An 18,253-nucleotide genomic window follows, 5' to 3' on the forward strand; every position below is an offset into this window, starting at 1 on the left:
GGAGTAAAGTTTAAAATCTAATTACACCTCATTCAGGAAGGTGTGATTCCCTTTTGGGTAGAGTGTAAAAGTAGAAGTTCACACAAACTTGAGCGATTTCTGCACCGTCTAAGGAGATTTAAACAATGCACTATGTGGAACATCAGGGAATCACTGACAGCAATTTCTAGATTGCCACATTTAACTGTGCAGGTGCAGACACAAATACCAGAAGTATCTGTCAATTTTATAGTTGTGATGAGAGTGAACGCATCTTGGCTATTCTTTTCACCAAATTTTGGAATAAAAATTAGTTTTAAAAACATAGGTCACAGCTGCAGAAGCCATGATTACAGATCCCATAATGGCTGCTGAATCTTGTGAGAGGCCAAAACAGGATTTGTGCTGTGATAATTGGTTTTGTATCTTCCCTGCCCCCCCCCCCCCCCCCCTCCAATGATGTAATCAGGTTTGTGCTCAGGAAGAGTGGGAGCCTGATTAGCATATTTCAAAATAAATTTAAATCTAATTATAAGGGTTAACGCCGCTACTTTGGCTCTCACCGTATCTTCCCACCTAGCCGGCGTTATGTCACGCTGGCGCAAATCGCTATTGATTTTCAAAAACAAAGACCATCCAGGGGCGCACAGCTAAGTATAGCCCCTGGGTGGTGAAAGACATTGCTGGGTAGTGCCCTGGCAGTGCCAGGTTGGCAATGCTAGGTCAGAAGTGCCGGGGCGGGCTCTATGGGCAGCCCCATTAGGGGGGTATTTCTCTTGTTTGTGATCGGGGAGGGGAGGGCCGATGTCTGTGAAAGGAGAGGTTAATGGCTGTGAAGAGATAGGGTGAAGCTTGTGAAGGGGGGCTTTCTGGGGGAGGATGATGCCTGTGAAGAAGCAGTGGTACCTATCAGAGGAATGCACTGATGCTTGTATGGTGGTGGTGAAGCCATCGCGATGCTTGTAGGGGTGGGGGGGAGTGCAGTTAGGGGGGCTCTCTGTGGTGAGGCGTGGGGGAAGTTTATTTTTCATACAGATCAGGGCACTGAGTGCCAGAAAATGTAAAAGTTTGGCCGTGTTTCTGGAGAGACATTTTGCCAGATTTTAGAAATATTCTGCCCATAGTCACTAATCATTCCTGTTAGATTGGAGTTATAATTTTGGAATTCTCCTAAAAACGCACACAGTTAATTAATTTCGAACAGCGTTAAAGCATAATAGGCTGGACAATCAACCCTGACTGATATCTGCCATTGTGGATTCTGTTCCGAAAGAAGGTTGCACCCCCTTGTTTTGCTTCATTGCAGAATTGTAAAGTGGGTTGATTAATCAAAGTATTTGAATAGATCTTATTCCAGAGGAGAACTAACCTATTCTGTTGGTTTTTTTCAATCAATGTGGGAATGCTCGTATTTGGTGATGAATGTTCTACGCTTGATAATAGATAAATCTGCTAGTAAAAAAAAAACGATTGCACATCATAACTTAGTGTAAACATGCTGTATTTACTAGTTATTTATTAGTATTCTTAAATTATAAAATTTGATTGTATATAGAACGATATGAAGTGATGCATACAGTATACATTGTATCCAGGTGCCTGAGTTTTTTTTACAATATTAATTTTCTTTTATTATTGTTTGAAATATAGTTGATGGCATCAACAAGGTACAGCTTAATGTAACCAACCCAGTCAAAATGCTGAGTGGAAAAACACTCGCTATCAAGTGCACAGTGACAGCAAAACTGAATTCAAGAGTTGAGATTATTTGGGATTTCCCAGGCAAAGTAAGTACCTTAAGCAGGATACATACTTCAAAGGCATTGAAAGACAAAGTCTTGTTGATAACTCAGCTTTTGTTTCTGGATCACACTCTTGCCCTTCAGAATTACTAGGAAATGTTGAAAGATGTTGCACTTTTAGATCAAAAGTATGAATGAATAATTTGGATTGGCAGAGAGCCCGGAAACTGAAAAGATATTGCACAACTTTTAATTTCACTTTTTAAAAATATATTTGCACAGCGACAGTCCCTTATAGTTTTAAACCACAAACTATACAAAAGTGACAGAGCGCTGAATAAATACAAAATAAAATTAGATGAATTTAAACAGAGAAGCATACAGAACTATCTTTGAATGTCTCTATAGTTTTATTATTCTCTGAGTAAGCTAGAAATGCAACCATGATATTCTTTGTATGGAAAAATACCAGTTAAAAAATGAATTATATTTGAAGTACAAACTTTTTAAAATGGTGTTCACCCTCCATACCCTCAACCATGTGGCCAGAACCTACTGGCCGTTCACACCACTGGGAGCATCCAGTCCCTTAGACAAGGCACACCCGTCAAGGGTTTCCCGATGGCGAGGGATGCATTCAATGGGAAACCTGTTGATAATGGCGGGACCAGAAGATCTTGCCGCTGGCGATTGGCGGGCTGGCTCTGCTGCCATGAAACACGCAAAGGAATGCGTGGAAAATCCTGCCCACAAAATCATCAAAAGAAATACATATTTAGGATAAACATTTTTAAAAGCCCTTTATTGGTTCCTGCTTTACTGTAAACATCTAACCATTTGTTGAAAATCTATCCTGTTTTAGGCATTGAACATTTATTTTGTAATGCAGTGATCATTGAGACTGCAATCTTTCAGCACATTCATGAAAGACACTGTTGGATAAACTCACTCCCACGCTGGAAGTATTTTGAGAAAGATATTGCAATGTCATTAATCACATTGGGCAGGATTCTCTGTTTGGGAGACTATGCTCTCCAGTCGCAGTAGAATCACTCATGGTCTCTGCTGACACTAGGAGTGGCGCCCGGGAGCGATTCCCACCCCTTGCCTTGCAAATATATGCAAGACTGGGAGCTCCTCATTCTGAATCCTGCTATCTGACCGCCATTGGGAATGGCACACCAATACCAAGGTCCAGTGGTTTCTCTCCCCCACCCCCCATAATGCAAATCCTGCTGCCCACCCTCCGCTGACAAGTAGGGGCATCCTTCCCTGTACCACCGCCGTGGGAAATGCTGGGTACCCGCCCCCCCGAAGCACGCATATCTGAAGGTGACTTGAGCCCCCCCCCACGGTTCCCACCAGAGAACCCCCATCTCAGAGTGTGTGTGTCCCCCCATATCAGAGGACCCCCATATCAGTCACCCTTGCCTGAAAGCTAAGGAGCAGTCCAGGTAGAAACTGAAAAATCACCGCATTTTCATTTAGCTGTCCCTCACACCTGCTGTCTCAGACAGAAGTGTAGAAAGCAGTAGATGTTACTTCTTAGAAAGCCAAAACACATGGCAAGGCTTTAAACCCCCTCAGACCCTTTGATCTGTGAGGCTTCTATTACCTTTCAAAGAAAAATAGCTTTTAGTAGGCTGTAACTGATAGGCCAATAACTTCCAGAACCAGGTGTCAGGATTGTTTATTTTCATTTCCCTTCACACTTCAATGCATCTCAATTTCCTGCAGTGAAACTAACCACAATGTTTATAAACATCTAGGTATGATTCAGAAGTCATGGGCGGGATTCTCCGACTCCCCGCCTGGTCGGAGAATCGCTGGGGGCCGGCGTTAATCCCGCCCCCGCCGTCTCCTGAATTCTCCGGCACCGGTGATTCGGCGGGGGCGGGAAACACTTTGCGCTGGTCGGCGTGCCCCCCCCCCCCCTCCACCCCACCCCGGCGATTCTCCGGCCCACGATGGGCCGAAGTCCCACCGCTGTCATGCTTCTCGCGCCGGTGTGGATCAAACCACCTACCTTACCGGGAGCAGGCGGCGCGGGCGGGCTCCAGGGTCCCGGGGGGAGGGGGGGGGGGGGGGTGATCTGGCCGCGGGGGTGCCCCCACACTGGCCTGGCCCGCGATCAGGGCCCACCGATCGGCAGGCGGGCCTGTGCCGTGGGGGCACACTTTTCCTTCCGCCTTTGCCATGGCGGAGGCAGAAGTGACCCCCTCCCCTGCGCATGGGGATGACATCAGCAGCCGCTGAGGCTCCGGCGCATACGCGGACTTCCGTCGGCCGGCGAAGTCCCTTCGGCCCCGGCTGGCATGACGCCAAAGGCCTTCCACGTCAGCCGGCGAGCGCCAACCACTCTGGCGCGGGCCTAGCCCCTCAATGTTAGGGCTTAGCCCCTAAAGATGCGGAGACTTCCGCACCTTTGGGGCGGCCCGACACCAGAGTGGTTCACGCCACTCCATCACACTGGGACCCCCCGCCCCGCCGGGTAGGGGAGAATCCCAGCCCACGTGCTTTCTGCTGAGTGAAAGACAAAGTGAAAGCAGTTAACCCCTAGATGTTTCGAAACCTTGTGGTTAGCCGCTGGCATAGGACTGGAGCATAGGAACAGCACCTATCCTGTTTTTTACCCAATGCATGATTCTCCACCAGGAACCTTGCTATTGGTGGTGGGCGGTGAAGAAGTTACTCCATCGTCATTCATAAAATGTCAGAAATAATTTATTTTTGGTCTATTAATGAGGAAAGAATTATTCTCATCATATTTTCTAAAAAAAGTGGCATAATGATTACTCAACATCACAAGTGATTTGGCTGGTTATCAGGAAAGCAGAGGTAGTTTTACGTGATCTATATTTATATTGTAAAATACTAAATAATAAGGTAAAAATTTAAGTGGGTTTAATTTAGTGGTTCTGTGTAACGAAGGGGGAACCATTAGTTAGATTCATGTTAGACGTGTGTGTTTACATCTAATACTGTGCTTCTATTGTGCTGAGAGCACCTACAGCATGAAAAGTAAACAGGCTTGCAGAAGGAAAGAGATGTTGCCCAGCAACCAGGGCACCTTTAGGGTAGGAGGCTTTTTATGATTAACTGAATTCATGGCAGTTGATGAGAGAAAGCTCTAGGGTGAGAAGAAAATGAGAAGAAAAGCCATACAATGGAGTAATGGATAAGAAGGCCAGAGCCAGAAATCAATAGAAGAGCTGGTTAAGGAAACTAGAGATGTTGGGAAGCACTTCTGCATGCAAAGGGTGATAGAGGTTTAGAACTCTCTTCGACAAACAGCAATTGATGCTAGATCAGTTGTTAATTTTAAATCTGAGATAGATAAACTTTTGTTTAGCATGGTTTTTAAGCCTTGTAGGCGAAAGGCAGGTATATGGAGTTAGGCCACAGATCAGCCACGATCTCATTGAATGGTGGTGCAGGCTCGAGGGACTGAATGGCATACTCCTGTCCCTATGTTCCGATGTAAATTCAGAGAGATTTCCAGGAAATCTGCAGTTAAAAGTACAGGAAATTGGAACTATAACACAATGTTGAACAGTGAGGACAGACTGAGTGTGAAGGAGCTGGCTTGTGAGAAGCCAGAAAGATATATAAAGTGGCTATATGATTTGTGATAATTCACTACAGTTTGTGAGACATTAGTTGCAATAATTATGGAAATCAATGGTTGAATCTCAAGAGTTTGTGTAAAAGCATTCAAGACAAAGGAATGTGGCATAGAGAGTTGGAAAACCTGGAGACTAATTCCTGTTAAACAGCGGAGATGAAGCTTTGTTTGAAAGGATAGTTTAAAAACCTGGAGGTGTATTCTTGATGTAAACAGCTAATGGAAAGCATTGTTTGAAAGAAGATTTTAAAGTGCGTCCTTTTGAGAATGGAGCTTGGAAACACATGTGACAATCATCTGGAGGGAATTGAGGTGTAATCCAAGGATGGTCAAATAAATGGCATCTGCCATTTTGTTTCAGGGTGGAGTGTTATCCTTGAAATCTGTGTACATTTGTGAAGGTGAGGGGGAGTGGAGGAGTATTCTATTATAATCAAACTTTTCATGTTTAATAAATGATTTTTGTTCTTAAACCAAATTGCCATTCCTGTGACTCTTCTTCCACGTTTTCTAAAACAAGTAAAACATTACGAGCTTTTGAGCCAGGATTCCATTCTGGGACTTTCCCATTTCTTACTAAGACCTACAGGGACAGTGTACATGGTATACTGTGGGCAGGATTCTGCAGGGATGTTAGCAGTGGGCACAAATCCTGCAATGACCATAGATTCTCGCGAGAGGCCAAAAACGGAATTTGTACTGCCGATATTTTCTGACACCATGTTCCTGGGCTCTCCCCAAATGCGCAATCAGGTTCACTCTTTAAAAAAATTTAGAGTACCCAATTCATTTTTTCCAATTAAGGGGCAATTTAGCGTGGCCAGTTTGCCTACTCTGCAGATCTTTTGGGTTGTGGGGGCGAAACCCACGCAAACACAGGGAGAATGTGGAAACTCCACACGGACAGTGACCCAGAGCCGGGATCGAACCTGGGACCTTGGCGCCGTGAGGCAACAGGGCTAACCCACTGTGCCACCGTGCTGCCTATTGCAATCAGGTTCACGCCCAAGAAGGGTGATAACCTGATTTGCATCAAATTGAATCAATTTCAATATCATTCGGCAGATTATAGTCGATTCTTCTGACCTCATTGAATCTTCCCTCCCGTCAATGGGGTGTCACGTGGGCACGATTTGCTACTATTTACCAGTCGTAATGATCATGCTGGGAGTGCAGAGGGCCCTGGAGGTCCTGGGGTTGAGTGCCGAGGCTGGGCTGTGCCCCCTGGCACTGTGCCAGGGGGGATCGACCCAAAGCTTGTAAGGCTGTGGGGGGGAAGTATATATATATATATTTTCCAATTAAGGGGCAATTTAGCGTGGCCAATCTACCTACCCTGCACATCTTTTGGGTTGTGGGGGCGAAATCCACGCAGACACGGGGAGAATGTGCAAACTCCACACGGACAGTGACCCAGAGCCAGGATCGAACCTGGGACCTCGGCGCCGTGAGGCTGCAGGGCTAACCCACTGCGCCACCGTGCTGCCCTTGGGAAGTATATTTTTACTGCAGATCTCTGAGTAGCTGGGTTTGCATGCTTCACAAGGCCTCGCCCCACCAGAGTGACAGTGCTAAGCATGTGCACCGATTTTGTTCTGACAAAGTATCAGAAGATCTAGACAGAAAACAGCTGTGTTTCTGGGGTGGAACATGCCAGTTTTCAGTCAGAACCTGACACTCTGCCATTTTTTCGGAAAATTCCGCCCTATGTTTAAAACGTGCTACAAGAAACATTTTTCTTATTTTGTTTTCATTTTAAGAACTTGGTTGTGCGCAAATCATCACAGGAACAGCCTAATCTGAAATTCATATTTCCCCCCTCCCTTCCTGTTGAAATTAACGTGAAGAACATTATGAATTGCTTCACAGGAAAAGTGTATTGTGTACACTATACCCGCTCTGTGTAACAAATTACACATGCTGTCGAAAAATGTATGGTATATGAAATATATTTATTTAAACAAACAAAATTTATACCAAAGTAAAAGCAAATCCCATGCTAAATGAATTTAAAAAGGAAACATTTCTTCAATTAATAATAATAACCTTTATTAGTGTCACAAGTAGGCTTACATTAACGCTGCAATGGAGTTACTGTGAAAATCCCCAGTCGTCACACTCCGGCGCCTGTTCGGTACACTGAGGGAGAATTCAGAATGCCCAATTCACCTAACAAGCACATCTTTCGGGACTTGTGGGAGGGAACCAGAGCGCCTGGAGCAAACCCACATAGACACGGGGAGAACATGCAAACTCCGCAAAGTGACCCAAGCCGGGAATCAAATCTGGGTCCCTGGTCCTGTGAAGCAACAGTGATAGCCACTGTGCTACTGTGCAAGTAATGAAAACATGAGGTGTATTGGTTTCCTGTTTATGTGCCATGCTACACTCTCTCAGTACTTTGTTATACATATGATTAGAACGTTCTCTTTAAAGTGAAATTAGTTGAAGGAAAATGGAGTTAAGACGCTGTTCATTGTTTTTATGAATGATGTGATCCAGGCTCATATGTGGCAAGTAACGTTTGCATTCCACAAGTGCCAGACAATGGCCACCTTCAGGGGGCTGATTTAGCACAGGGCTAAATTGTTGGCTTTTAAAGCAGACCAAGCAGGCCAGCAGCACGGTTCAATTCCCGTACCAGCCTCCCCGAACAGGCGCTGGAATGTGGCGACTAGGGGCTTTTCAAACTAACTTCACTGAAGCCTACTTGTGACAATAAGCGATTTTCATTTCATCTCACTTTAATATTCAATGCCATTACCCTGACTGAATTCTTAACTGAAACTTAACTGAACCAGCCAAATAGATATGGTGGCTACAAGAGAAGACCAAGGGCTGGGAATTGTGCAGCGCGGAACTTGCTTTCTGACTTCCTAAAGCCTCTCCACCATCTAATAGGCACAAATCAGAAGTGTGATGAAATTCTCCCCATTTACCTTGATGCATGCAGCTCCATCGATATCCAAGATAAAGCTTCCCACACCATCCACCACTCCTATTCGTTGCCTCCACATGGTGCATAGTGGCAGCAGTGTGTATCATCTATCAAATGCAGCTTGCAGCAACTCTCCTCGGCTCCAAACTTGCAACTTCTATCCGCTAGTTCACTTCACTGTCACTGAGTCAAAATCCTGGAACTCCCTCCAAAAAGTCTACACCACATGGACTACAATGATTCAAGAAGGCAGCTCACGATGACCTTCATTGGCAATTAGGGATGGTTATTAAATGTTGGCCTTGCCAGTAGTACACACATCCTCTGAAAGAAAATTATTTTTAAAAATTGCCCAGGCTCTTTTGATTGCTCACTTCACAAATGTGTTGCAAAATGTAACACTAAACCAGACATCAGGGGCGGTATTCTCCATCTCGCCAGCCAGCCAATGGGGTTTCCCATTGTGGGCAGCCCCATGCCATCGGGAAATCCCCATTGCAACGGAGAATCCCGACAATGGAGAATCCAGCCCCTGATCCCTGGATCATGCCCTGTTATCTAATATAATTCATGCCGACATTAATGCAGATACTAGAATTAGCCTCAACCCCATAACTGGGTAGTGAAAAGCCTTTTTACCTGTTGCTTGAACCCTAAATAGTCAACACTGCTTACAGAAAAATGCCTGGCTAAGAACTTGGGCCAGCATTTATTTGGCCAGTCCTATTTGTTGATTTGATTGATTGTCACATGTACCGAGTTACAGTGAACGGTATTGTTCTGCATTCAGTCTATACGGGTTGTGAAAAAAAAACCTGAACCATAGGACATACATAAATACACAATGTAAATACATAGTCACAGACATCAGGTGAAGCATACAGAGTGTAGTACTGCTCAGTAGAGAAGATGTGTGAAGAGATCAGTTCAGACCATAAGAGGGTCATTCAGGGGTCTGGTAACAGCGGGGAAGAAGCTGTTTTTGAATCTGTTAGTGCGTGTTCTCAGACTTTTGTATCTCCTGCCCGATGGAAGACATTGGAAGAGAGAACAATCCATGTGGGAGGGGTCTTTGATAATGCTGCCCGCTTTCTCAAGGCAGCCGGAGGTGTAGCCTGAGTCAATGGATGGGAGGCAGTTTTGTGTGATGGACTGGGCTGTGTTCATGACTCTCTGTAGTTTCTTACGATCATGGGCTGAGCAGTTGCTATGCCAGGCTGTGATGCAGCCAGATAGGATGCATCATCATTAAAGATCAATGAGAATCCATCACTAACTGAAGTTAAAGCTATGTTGTATACAATCTTAATTTCTTCTCTGTCTGTTTCAGGGAAACAGGAGCACATCTATAACAAATAGAATTGACCAGACAGACCGTAGAATAAATACATTTTATAGCATCCTTGTTATTGACAAAGTACTCACATCTGACAAAGGGAACTACGTATGTCAAGTAAAAAGTGGGGAATATGTGAAAAAAAGGAAAGCAACGGTCAACGTTTATGGTAAGAAATAGTAAAATAAAATCAATATTCAAAGTCAAAATGTTCATTTATTCTACTTGTACTAAATCCTTCATAAATGCTATGCTTGCCTAAAAGTACTATGTAGGCCAGAAAATCTGACACCTGCATTTGTGCTCTGTACATTTTCAGTTTGCAATGTACACAAGATGGTTTTCGAGCTCCAGTTCAAAGAGCGTTTTGAAGGAAACACTTCCATTTTCTGATTTCAAAAGGATTTCAGAGCCTATTAGATTTACTTTGGTCTGTGTGCATCATATTTTTCCAAATCAAATATGCCTATCACTCTCCTTACGATTATTAGAGCAATCGTAATCTCAAAGACAATGAGAAAAAGAATTCCATCAAAATTAATTGATGGGAAATTCTATGGGTGGAATCTCACAGCCCCTCCCGCCAGCGGATAGTACGGTCCTTTTGAAGTTGACCCCTTGCAACGGGTTCCCCAGCAGAAGGGAGGGCGAGCCATACAAAAGCCACAGACTTTGGTGGGACCAGAAGATCCCGCTGGTAGCCACCGGGGGGGGGGGGGGGGGGGGGGGTGCTGAGAAAATCTTGGCCTTCGGGTCTGCTGAGCAGGAAATCCTGTCATCTGCTCTTTTCTAAAACCTGCCGTAAGAAATTATGAACAATAACGTGAAAAAAATAATTTACAATTAAACACTGCCAAAGTTCTTGTGCCAGTTTAATATAAGTGAAATACCTATACTTAGTATTTTTAATAATGCCATTCATGTCATTTAAAATATCTCACAGGCCTTCACAGACAATGAATTTCCTTTCAACATGTAATAACTACTGTTTTGTAGGTATAGAAAGCAGCTAATTTGCAAACCACAAGGTCCTGGAAGTAGCGTTCCAATAAATGACCATTTAATCTATGTTGACTTTCACCAGCTGAGGGATAAACGTTGTCCAAAGCACTAGGAGAAACATTGATCTCTTCTGTAAATAGCATAACACTGTCCCAACAAACATAACATCTTGTATTAATGTCATAAAGTTATAACAGATCCAAAAATTGACCGGCGCGATTCTCCCCAAATAACTAACTTGGGTTATTTTGGGTGAGTTTGGCTGGGTGATTCTCGTTGGGTGTTTGGGTGCGATCCAGACTGGTATTCATCCACACATGTTTTTTAAGCTTGGGGAGTTTCTTACTAGAAGATCCTTGGAGTTTCTTTTTGCAGTGGGGAACTAAAGTCGCAGGCAAGACTGGCTCCTCCGAGATTGGAGTGCCATTTTTAAAAGATGCCAAGATCTCAAAGTGAGTTTGAGGGTTCCCCACGCCCTCCACCTACAGACATTGCATCTCCCCACAGATATGGGTAACACCCCACCCCTCAACCCCGGAGGGGCAACAACCCCCATCACTAAAAGTCTGCATGACACCCCCTGCACCAACCAGGCATGAGGGTGACCCAGCCCCACACCCATCCATCTTTGTGGACATTGGGACATCACTCCCCACCCTTAGTGAGAATACTCCGCTCTGGGGTTGGTGAGGGCCTTCACACCTTTAGGGACCCCCTTTCCCTCTCCCAACTTTAAGCCCACCTTCCCCTTCATCTCTACCTACCTTCATAACCCGCCTTCATACCCCCTCTTCACACATCTTTTCATTGGCATGGATGGTCAGATCCTGCCACTTGGCTGGACCAACCTGGTGCCTGGGCACTGCTCCTGGCACGCTGGCAGTGCCAACCTCATATCCCACCGTTTTTGGAGACCAGTACTAATTTGCACCTGTGTGACGCCTGGCCGCTTTGGTCAGTGACTCCTGGGAGCCAATTGAATTTGACCTCGAACGGGGTGGGCATATTTTTCTGAGCTATGAATAGCCTTTTCTGAGCCTCGTAAGGGCATGATCCAGACCATGTCTGACATCGTGGGTCGGGTGCATCACGTTTGACTTGGTGCCTAGCACAAAACCCATTTTGGCCCACTCTTGCTATGCACCCGGCAGAATGGGATCAGTGCCGGGTGCAACACAATGGGAAAATCGTTCCTGACACATCTCAAAATGCAGCACTTGCGTAATAGTGTGTTGCTTTGCCACGCACTCTATTTTCCAGTAAAATAGTTTAGAGTGGGAAGTGTTGTGATGATGTCACATGTATGCCATGTGATAATATACTTCAATACAATTTGTAATATCCCATCTTGTCAACATTTCATATATGTATTTAAAAAGATAGGGCGCAACCTTCCCAAAAGGCAACAAAGTCCCCGAGTGAGCACGCTTAGCCGCGTGTTTCCTGGTACTCGCAGTACTGAGAAACACATAGGTATTCAATGCAACTCGTGTTGAATAAGGGGCCTGAATGGGGAATGTGTGGCCGAAGGCGGACATAACCCCGTTTTTTACAATGGGGAGCTCTGCTCGCCGGAACTCCCCGTTGTAGCGAGAGATCAGAACACCATTTTAAAATTGAACCCGGGTCCTCGGTGTTGTGAGGCAGCAGTGCTAACCACTGTGCCACCGTGCTACCCCTATTCAATCTATTTTACCTGCATTTTATAACTTGAATATGGATGCGTCATCATCCCACATCAAAATCACAGGTAAAAGATCCCTAAAAAGGTGTTGATATCATTAAAAACATTTGCTTTCCTTGTATTTTCTATCCCTACCAGATAAACCATTTATTAATGCCAGATGCCGGAAATCATGTATTGCTGATGTGCTTGCTGGGCAGGCAGCCTATCGTTTCCCAGTAAAAGTCAAAGCATTTCCACGGCCGGAGGTTTCATGGTAAGATTAAAATTAAACAGCTATGACTTGGAAACTGACCACAAGAAAAATTGCCTAAAAAGATTTGTGTTTACATGACTTCACATTTAGCCAGGACACAGACCGAAAAGTTGTATATGAGTAAGAATAAAAAATTTGTACTTCACAAAGGATGAAAATGCATACACTGGTTTGCAATTTAAGAGATTTAGCTTACTCATACCAGGCGTGGGTTTGACATTTCCAAAAGATAAACATAGGTTCAGTGTTTAACTTCCCTGTTTTGGATTACAGTTTAGAGAGTCCGGAATGAAGGGGAAACATGTACTTTTATATGCACATTGTGGCCTAGAGCTATTGGATAGGGTCTAATGTTCTTTCCATTATATGTCTGATCAAGAACCTCTCCAGCTCTTACTGCCTGCTATTGGCGTGTGTTTCACAGTTTGATACTCAACCTGTTTGGCCACGTTATGGATGTACCTTTCTTAACTATTAAGTCGTGGGGCAGGACTAGAACTCAGAGAGACTGGTTAAGGGATGCTACCCAATGTGCCACAAGACCTCCTTGCTTCTTTGATTTACTGACTACTTCTTTACTATTTTGAATCATTATTGAAAATGAAAAATGAAAATCGCTGATTGTCACAAGTAGGCTTCAAATGAAGTTACTGTGAAAAGCCCCTAGTCGCCACATTCCGGCACCTGTTCGGGAAGGCTGGAACGGGAATTGAACCGTGCTGCTGGCCTGCCTTGGTCTGCTTTCAAAGCCAGCGATTTAGCCGTGTGCTAAACCAGCCCCATTTATTGAGAGCACACAAATAATGTTTTGAGGGAAATGATGCAAAATGACGAGGAACAGAGTGCGCGATCTAGCAGCCCTGTTGGCTGCCGGCGCAAATCCCGTTACGACTGCTAAATCTCGTGAGCGGAATAAACGGGATTTGCGACAATGAGATCTCAGTTTGATATCTTTCCCTCTCCCTGCTTGTGACGTTATCAGGCTCACGCCCTTTAAACACATTTTATTATAAGTAAAGGGATTTACACTGCAGCTTCCGCCCACGATGTCTCCTTCTCCCCCCCCCCCCCCCCCCCCCCCTTCCCCTGACAGCATAACGTCACTCCAGAGTGAATTGCAACTGGTTTTCAAAAGCGAAGACCAGTCGTGATGACCACACTGGGGACGCAGATGTTCCTGTTGGCCCCGGGGTTTGAAGGACAAGGCTGGGTACTGCCCCGTTGTACCCTTGCAGCGTTCCCTGGGTACAGTGCCAAGGGGAAGTGCCAAAGCAACAGTGCCAAAGGGGCACATGAAGGGGCAATGCCAATGGAGCTCTGGCAGGGGGGATAATATTCCTTCACCCCGGGGGGTTCTCCTTATGTGTGGTGATGTGTGGAGGGGGGAGGGGAGAGATGCCTGCGGGGGGGGGGGTGGGGGTATGACTGTGAAGTAGGAGGGTGCCCATGACAGCACGGTAGCATGGTGGTTAGCATAAATGCTTCACAGCTCCAGGGTCCCAGGTTCAGTTCCCGGCTGGGTCACTGTCTGTGCGGAGTCTGCACGTCCTCCCCGTGTGTGCGTGGGTTTCCTCCGGGTGCTCCGGTTTCCTCCCACAGTCCAAAGATGTGCGGGTTAGGTGGATTGGCCATGCTAAATTGCCCGTAGTGTCCTAAAAAGTAAGGTTAGGGGGGGGGCGTTTGTTGGGTTACGGGTATAGGGTGGATTCGTGGGTTTGAGTAGGGTGATCATTGCTCGGCACAACATCGAGGGCCGAAGGGCCTGTTCTGTGCTGTACTGTTCTATGTTGTATTGTTGTGGCAGGGGAGGGGGCTGTACCCCCCCCCCCCCGATACTTGTGAGGTAATGTTGGAGGGGGTGCAGTGAGGGGGGAAAGAGTGCCCCCCAATACTTCTGTGGTTGGGGTTGTTGCCCTGGTGCTTATGGGAGTCCCTGGAGAATTTGGGGGAACTTAATTTAAACGCAGATCGGGGCACCCTTTAAAGATGGCGACCCGATCTGTGTGGAGCCGGACTTGCTAGCTCTATCAGGCCCCATACCACCAGAGTAAAGACATAAACCACACCCCCACCCCCAGATTTTCAGATGCACTATGTACCGGGAAATCTGGTCTGAAAACTCGGCTGTGTTTCACGCCAGTTTTCTGTCAGAGCCTGACATTCCGACATATTTTGGGAAAACTCCACCCATGATCTTTGACCAGCTAAATGTAGACAAAGTAATTTATTCTGTTATTGAAATCCGGATGATGTTTATTATTTTGCTGATGAATATTGGAGCTGAAAGAAGTATGTTGTAAGGCCCTTGGAATATTCTGCAATGAAAAGGCACTTGGCAGCAAGTTCTGGGAAAAAAAACATTCTTTAGCCCAGACCCGAGCACCCATTAGTAATATTTAAATGAGGTGACTTCACCCTGACTCCATGCGGTCAAGAGTAGGAGTGCGCCACTGGGCCTAACCAGGAAAGCTTCACCTCCCCAGTCCTGGATTCCCACTCTTCCAACCACGGCAGTGTCTCTTGCCACCTGGAAACCAGTTCCTGGCCATACTGATTATACCTGTTAATTAAAATCTTTTTTCATGCTGTAGAGGTGTAGAGGGTTTGTCTGCTGGTTCCACTCAGACTGAAAATTCCTATCCTAAATTAAAATCAGCCTTCGTGACTCATCTCAGAGAAGGAATTTAAAAGGATTTGTATTTTACCACATTTGTGGTGGTTCAGAAGCTCCTCGTGCTACTTCTGTCATCTATAATGGCTGTAGAATTAAAGAGGAAGGAAGCATAGAACATAGAACATAGAACAGTACAGCACAGAACAGGCCCTTCGGCCCTCGATGTTGTGCCGAGCAATGATCGCCCTACTCAAACCCACGTATCCACCCTATACCCGTAACCCAACAACACCACTCCCCCCCCCCCCCCCCCCTCCCCCCCCCCCCCCCCTCCCCCCCCCCCTAACCTTACTTTTTAGGACACTACGGGCAATTTAGCATGGCCAATCCACCTAATAAAGAATAAAGAAGCATGCAGACTATGAAAGCAGCATTCCATCTCCATGATAGAAGATGTAGGCTATAAGGAGGCTTTTGAAAATAGGGAGAGATATTGTAAGGTGGAGTGCAAAATTATGCTGAAGAAATAACAGCCCAAATGAGCTGCCTATGAATAGGTTTACTTATAAGATAATAAGAACAGAAGAAATATGAGCAGAAATAGGGGGTGGGGTTCTCCAAAAATGGGGCTATGTCCCCACGCCCACTGGGAAACGGGCGTGAATCACTCCAGACTTTTTTCAAAAAGTCCAAAGTGATTCTCCTACTTCAAGAGGGGTAGCCGGGCCCCGGCATGTGCCCTGCAGCTCCTGCTGATGATACGGGGCCCTGGTGGAGTGGGCTTTAAAGTCTCGGATGGATTTTAACACAGAAGTGTGAGGTCATGCATTTAGGGAGGTCAAAAAATTATAGGGAGTACACAGTAAATGGGATATACTAAAAGGGGTAGACAGTGGCGTGCAGAGGTCTGGTGATGCCCGGGGCAAATCTTGATTGTATGCCCCAAAGACTCGTTATGTTATGTCTCGAAAGTTGTGCCTCCCTCCTCTGCAACTCCCATGGAGAAGGTTAAGAGCAGCAACGTCATGGAAATACTGTTATGACCCTTGTGGAAACAAACTACAAACAACCCAACTAAGACCAATATACAAGACTTCACTTTTATATTAGCAATCACACCAAAATCAACGTAAATTAAACATGAATTAACAGGAAAATTGAAATAATATGACCGATAAATTACACATAGCAGATACAAAGACATATCTCACACATTTCAGTCAGCTCATTCAGCACGTATCGCTTTCATTTCAGCCACAATATCCTTCAAAACGTTGAACTTCTTCAAATCAAATTCCATCTTCATTTCTCTAAAGCTTTAGCACCAAGTCTCATCAAACACCGGCATTACTTCACCCAATTTCCACAAATATAATTTTCACAGTCGACACATTTCTTCTTCACAAAACCCTGGTCATGTGGGGCCTGTTTTTGCACTATGCCAGTGCATAAAGGGTCCCCAAATCCAGATATATAAGCTCTGTTCAAGATCCGAGCTCCAGCAGCTTGCAGTCAAGTCTCTGAGAATCTCCCATTTATAGGACCCTGGGCTTTAAGTATAAAGGGTAAGAGGGCAAAAGTTAAGAGGCCATGATGAATCTTTATAAAATACTGGTTCTGTCCCAAATGGGTGCCCCTGGCCCAAATGTCAAATTCTGGGCACGACAGTTTATAGAGTATAGAGAAATACAGCACAGAACAGGCCCTTCGGCCCACGATGTTGCGCCGAACTTTTGTCCTAGGTTAATCATAGAATTTTGGACAATTTGTCATGGCCAATCCACCCAACCTGCACATCTTTGGACTGTGGGAGGAAACCGGAGTACCCGGAGGAAACCCACGCAGTCACGGGGAGGATGTGCAGACTCCACACAGACAGTGACCCAAGTCGAAATCGAACTTGGGACCCTGGAGCTGTGAAGCAATTGTGCTATCCACAATGCTACCGTGCTGTTTAGTAAGTTGACAGCTATAGAGAGGGTGCAGAGAAGAGTTTTAAAATGGATCAAAAGATAAAGATAAAGAATAAAGAAAACGCACCCATGGTGGCATTGCCGTCGATTCGGGAGAATTCGAGCCCTTTCTGTTCCCGCTCCAGCCGCCGAGTGGAAAGCCGCCTCTTCACCAGCGGTGACCGCGGTGCGCAGGCACGCTCCGGCCGACCGCGGTGCGCAGGTGCGCTCCGGCCAACCGCGGTGCACAGGTGCGCTCCGGCCGACCGCGGTGCGCAGGCGCGCTCCGGCCGACCGCGGTGCGCAGGCGCGATCTATTCTCTGCACGCCACTGCCCCCATCCAATGGATGCCCGGGGCCAATGCACCGTCGGCCCCCCCCCCCTCTGCACGCCACTGGGGGTAGATGAAGTGAGAGATCTTGGCGTACAAGCACATACTCCCTAATGGCAGTAGTTCAAGAAGAAAAGGTTATAAAGAAGGCAAATGGAATGCTCTCCTTAATTGACAGAAGCATAGAATATAAAAGTAAGGATATAATGTTGGAATTGTGTGAAACACTGTTGAGGCCAATACTAGAGTATTGTGTGTAGTTCTGGCCTATCCCTAATTGTCCTTGAGAAGAGGGTGGTGAGCCAAACTTTACTTTGCTGTCTGTATAATGATATCTACAGATGAAGGATAATCAATGGGCGAAATTCTCCCCCCCCCACGACGGGTGGGAGAATAGCGGGAGGGCCTTCCCGACTTTTTTGACGCCCTCCCGCTATTCTCCCCCCCCCCCGCCGAAATCCCGACCCGAATCGCTGCCGCCGTTTTTTTTACGGCCGGCAGCGATTCACAGCTGTTAGAAGGGCCGAGGTCCCAGCCCTTTACGACCTTTTTACGAACGGCAAACACACCTGGTCCTGCCGTTCGTAAAAACGTCGTGACAAACTCGCAAAAAATAACCATGGCACCGATTGGCACGGCAGTACCATGGCCGTGCCAAGGGTGCCATGGGCCCGCGATCGGTGGGCACCGATCGCGGGCAGCGGGCCCGATGCCCGCGCACTATTTGTCCTTCCGCCGCCCCGCAGTATCAATACGCGGGGCGGCTGAGGGGCAACCCGGCCCGCGCATGCGC

General features: G+C 46.1%; 1 protein-coding gene across 2 annotated transcripts in view; it reads left to right on the top strand.

The window, feature by feature from the left end:
- The window catches only part of flt1 (fms related receptor tyrosine kinase 1), a 269,771-nt gene that overhangs the window by 65,126 nt on the left and 186,392 nt on the right, over positions 1-18,253 (top strand). For both annotated transcript variants that reach the window (XM_038817857.1, XM_038817858.1), the window contains exons 6-8: positions 1,630-1,766; positions 9,615-9,789; positions 12,445-12,562. In XM_038817857.1, the coding sequence (XP_038673785.1) occupies positions 1,630-1,766; positions 9,615-9,789; positions 12,445-12,562 (430 nt within the window). The remainder of the gene's footprint in view (positions 1-1,629; positions 1,767-9,614; positions 9,790-12,444; positions 12,563-18,253) is intronic.

Source organism: Scyliorhinus canicula, chromosome 14 (genome assembly GCF_902713615.1).
Source record: "Scyliorhinus canicula chromosome 14, sScyCan1.1, whole genome shotgun sequence".
Classification (NCBI taxonomy): domain Eukaryota; kingdom Metazoa; phylum Chordata; class Chondrichthyes; order Carcharhiniformes; family Scyliorhinidae; genus Scyliorhinus; species Scyliorhinus canicula.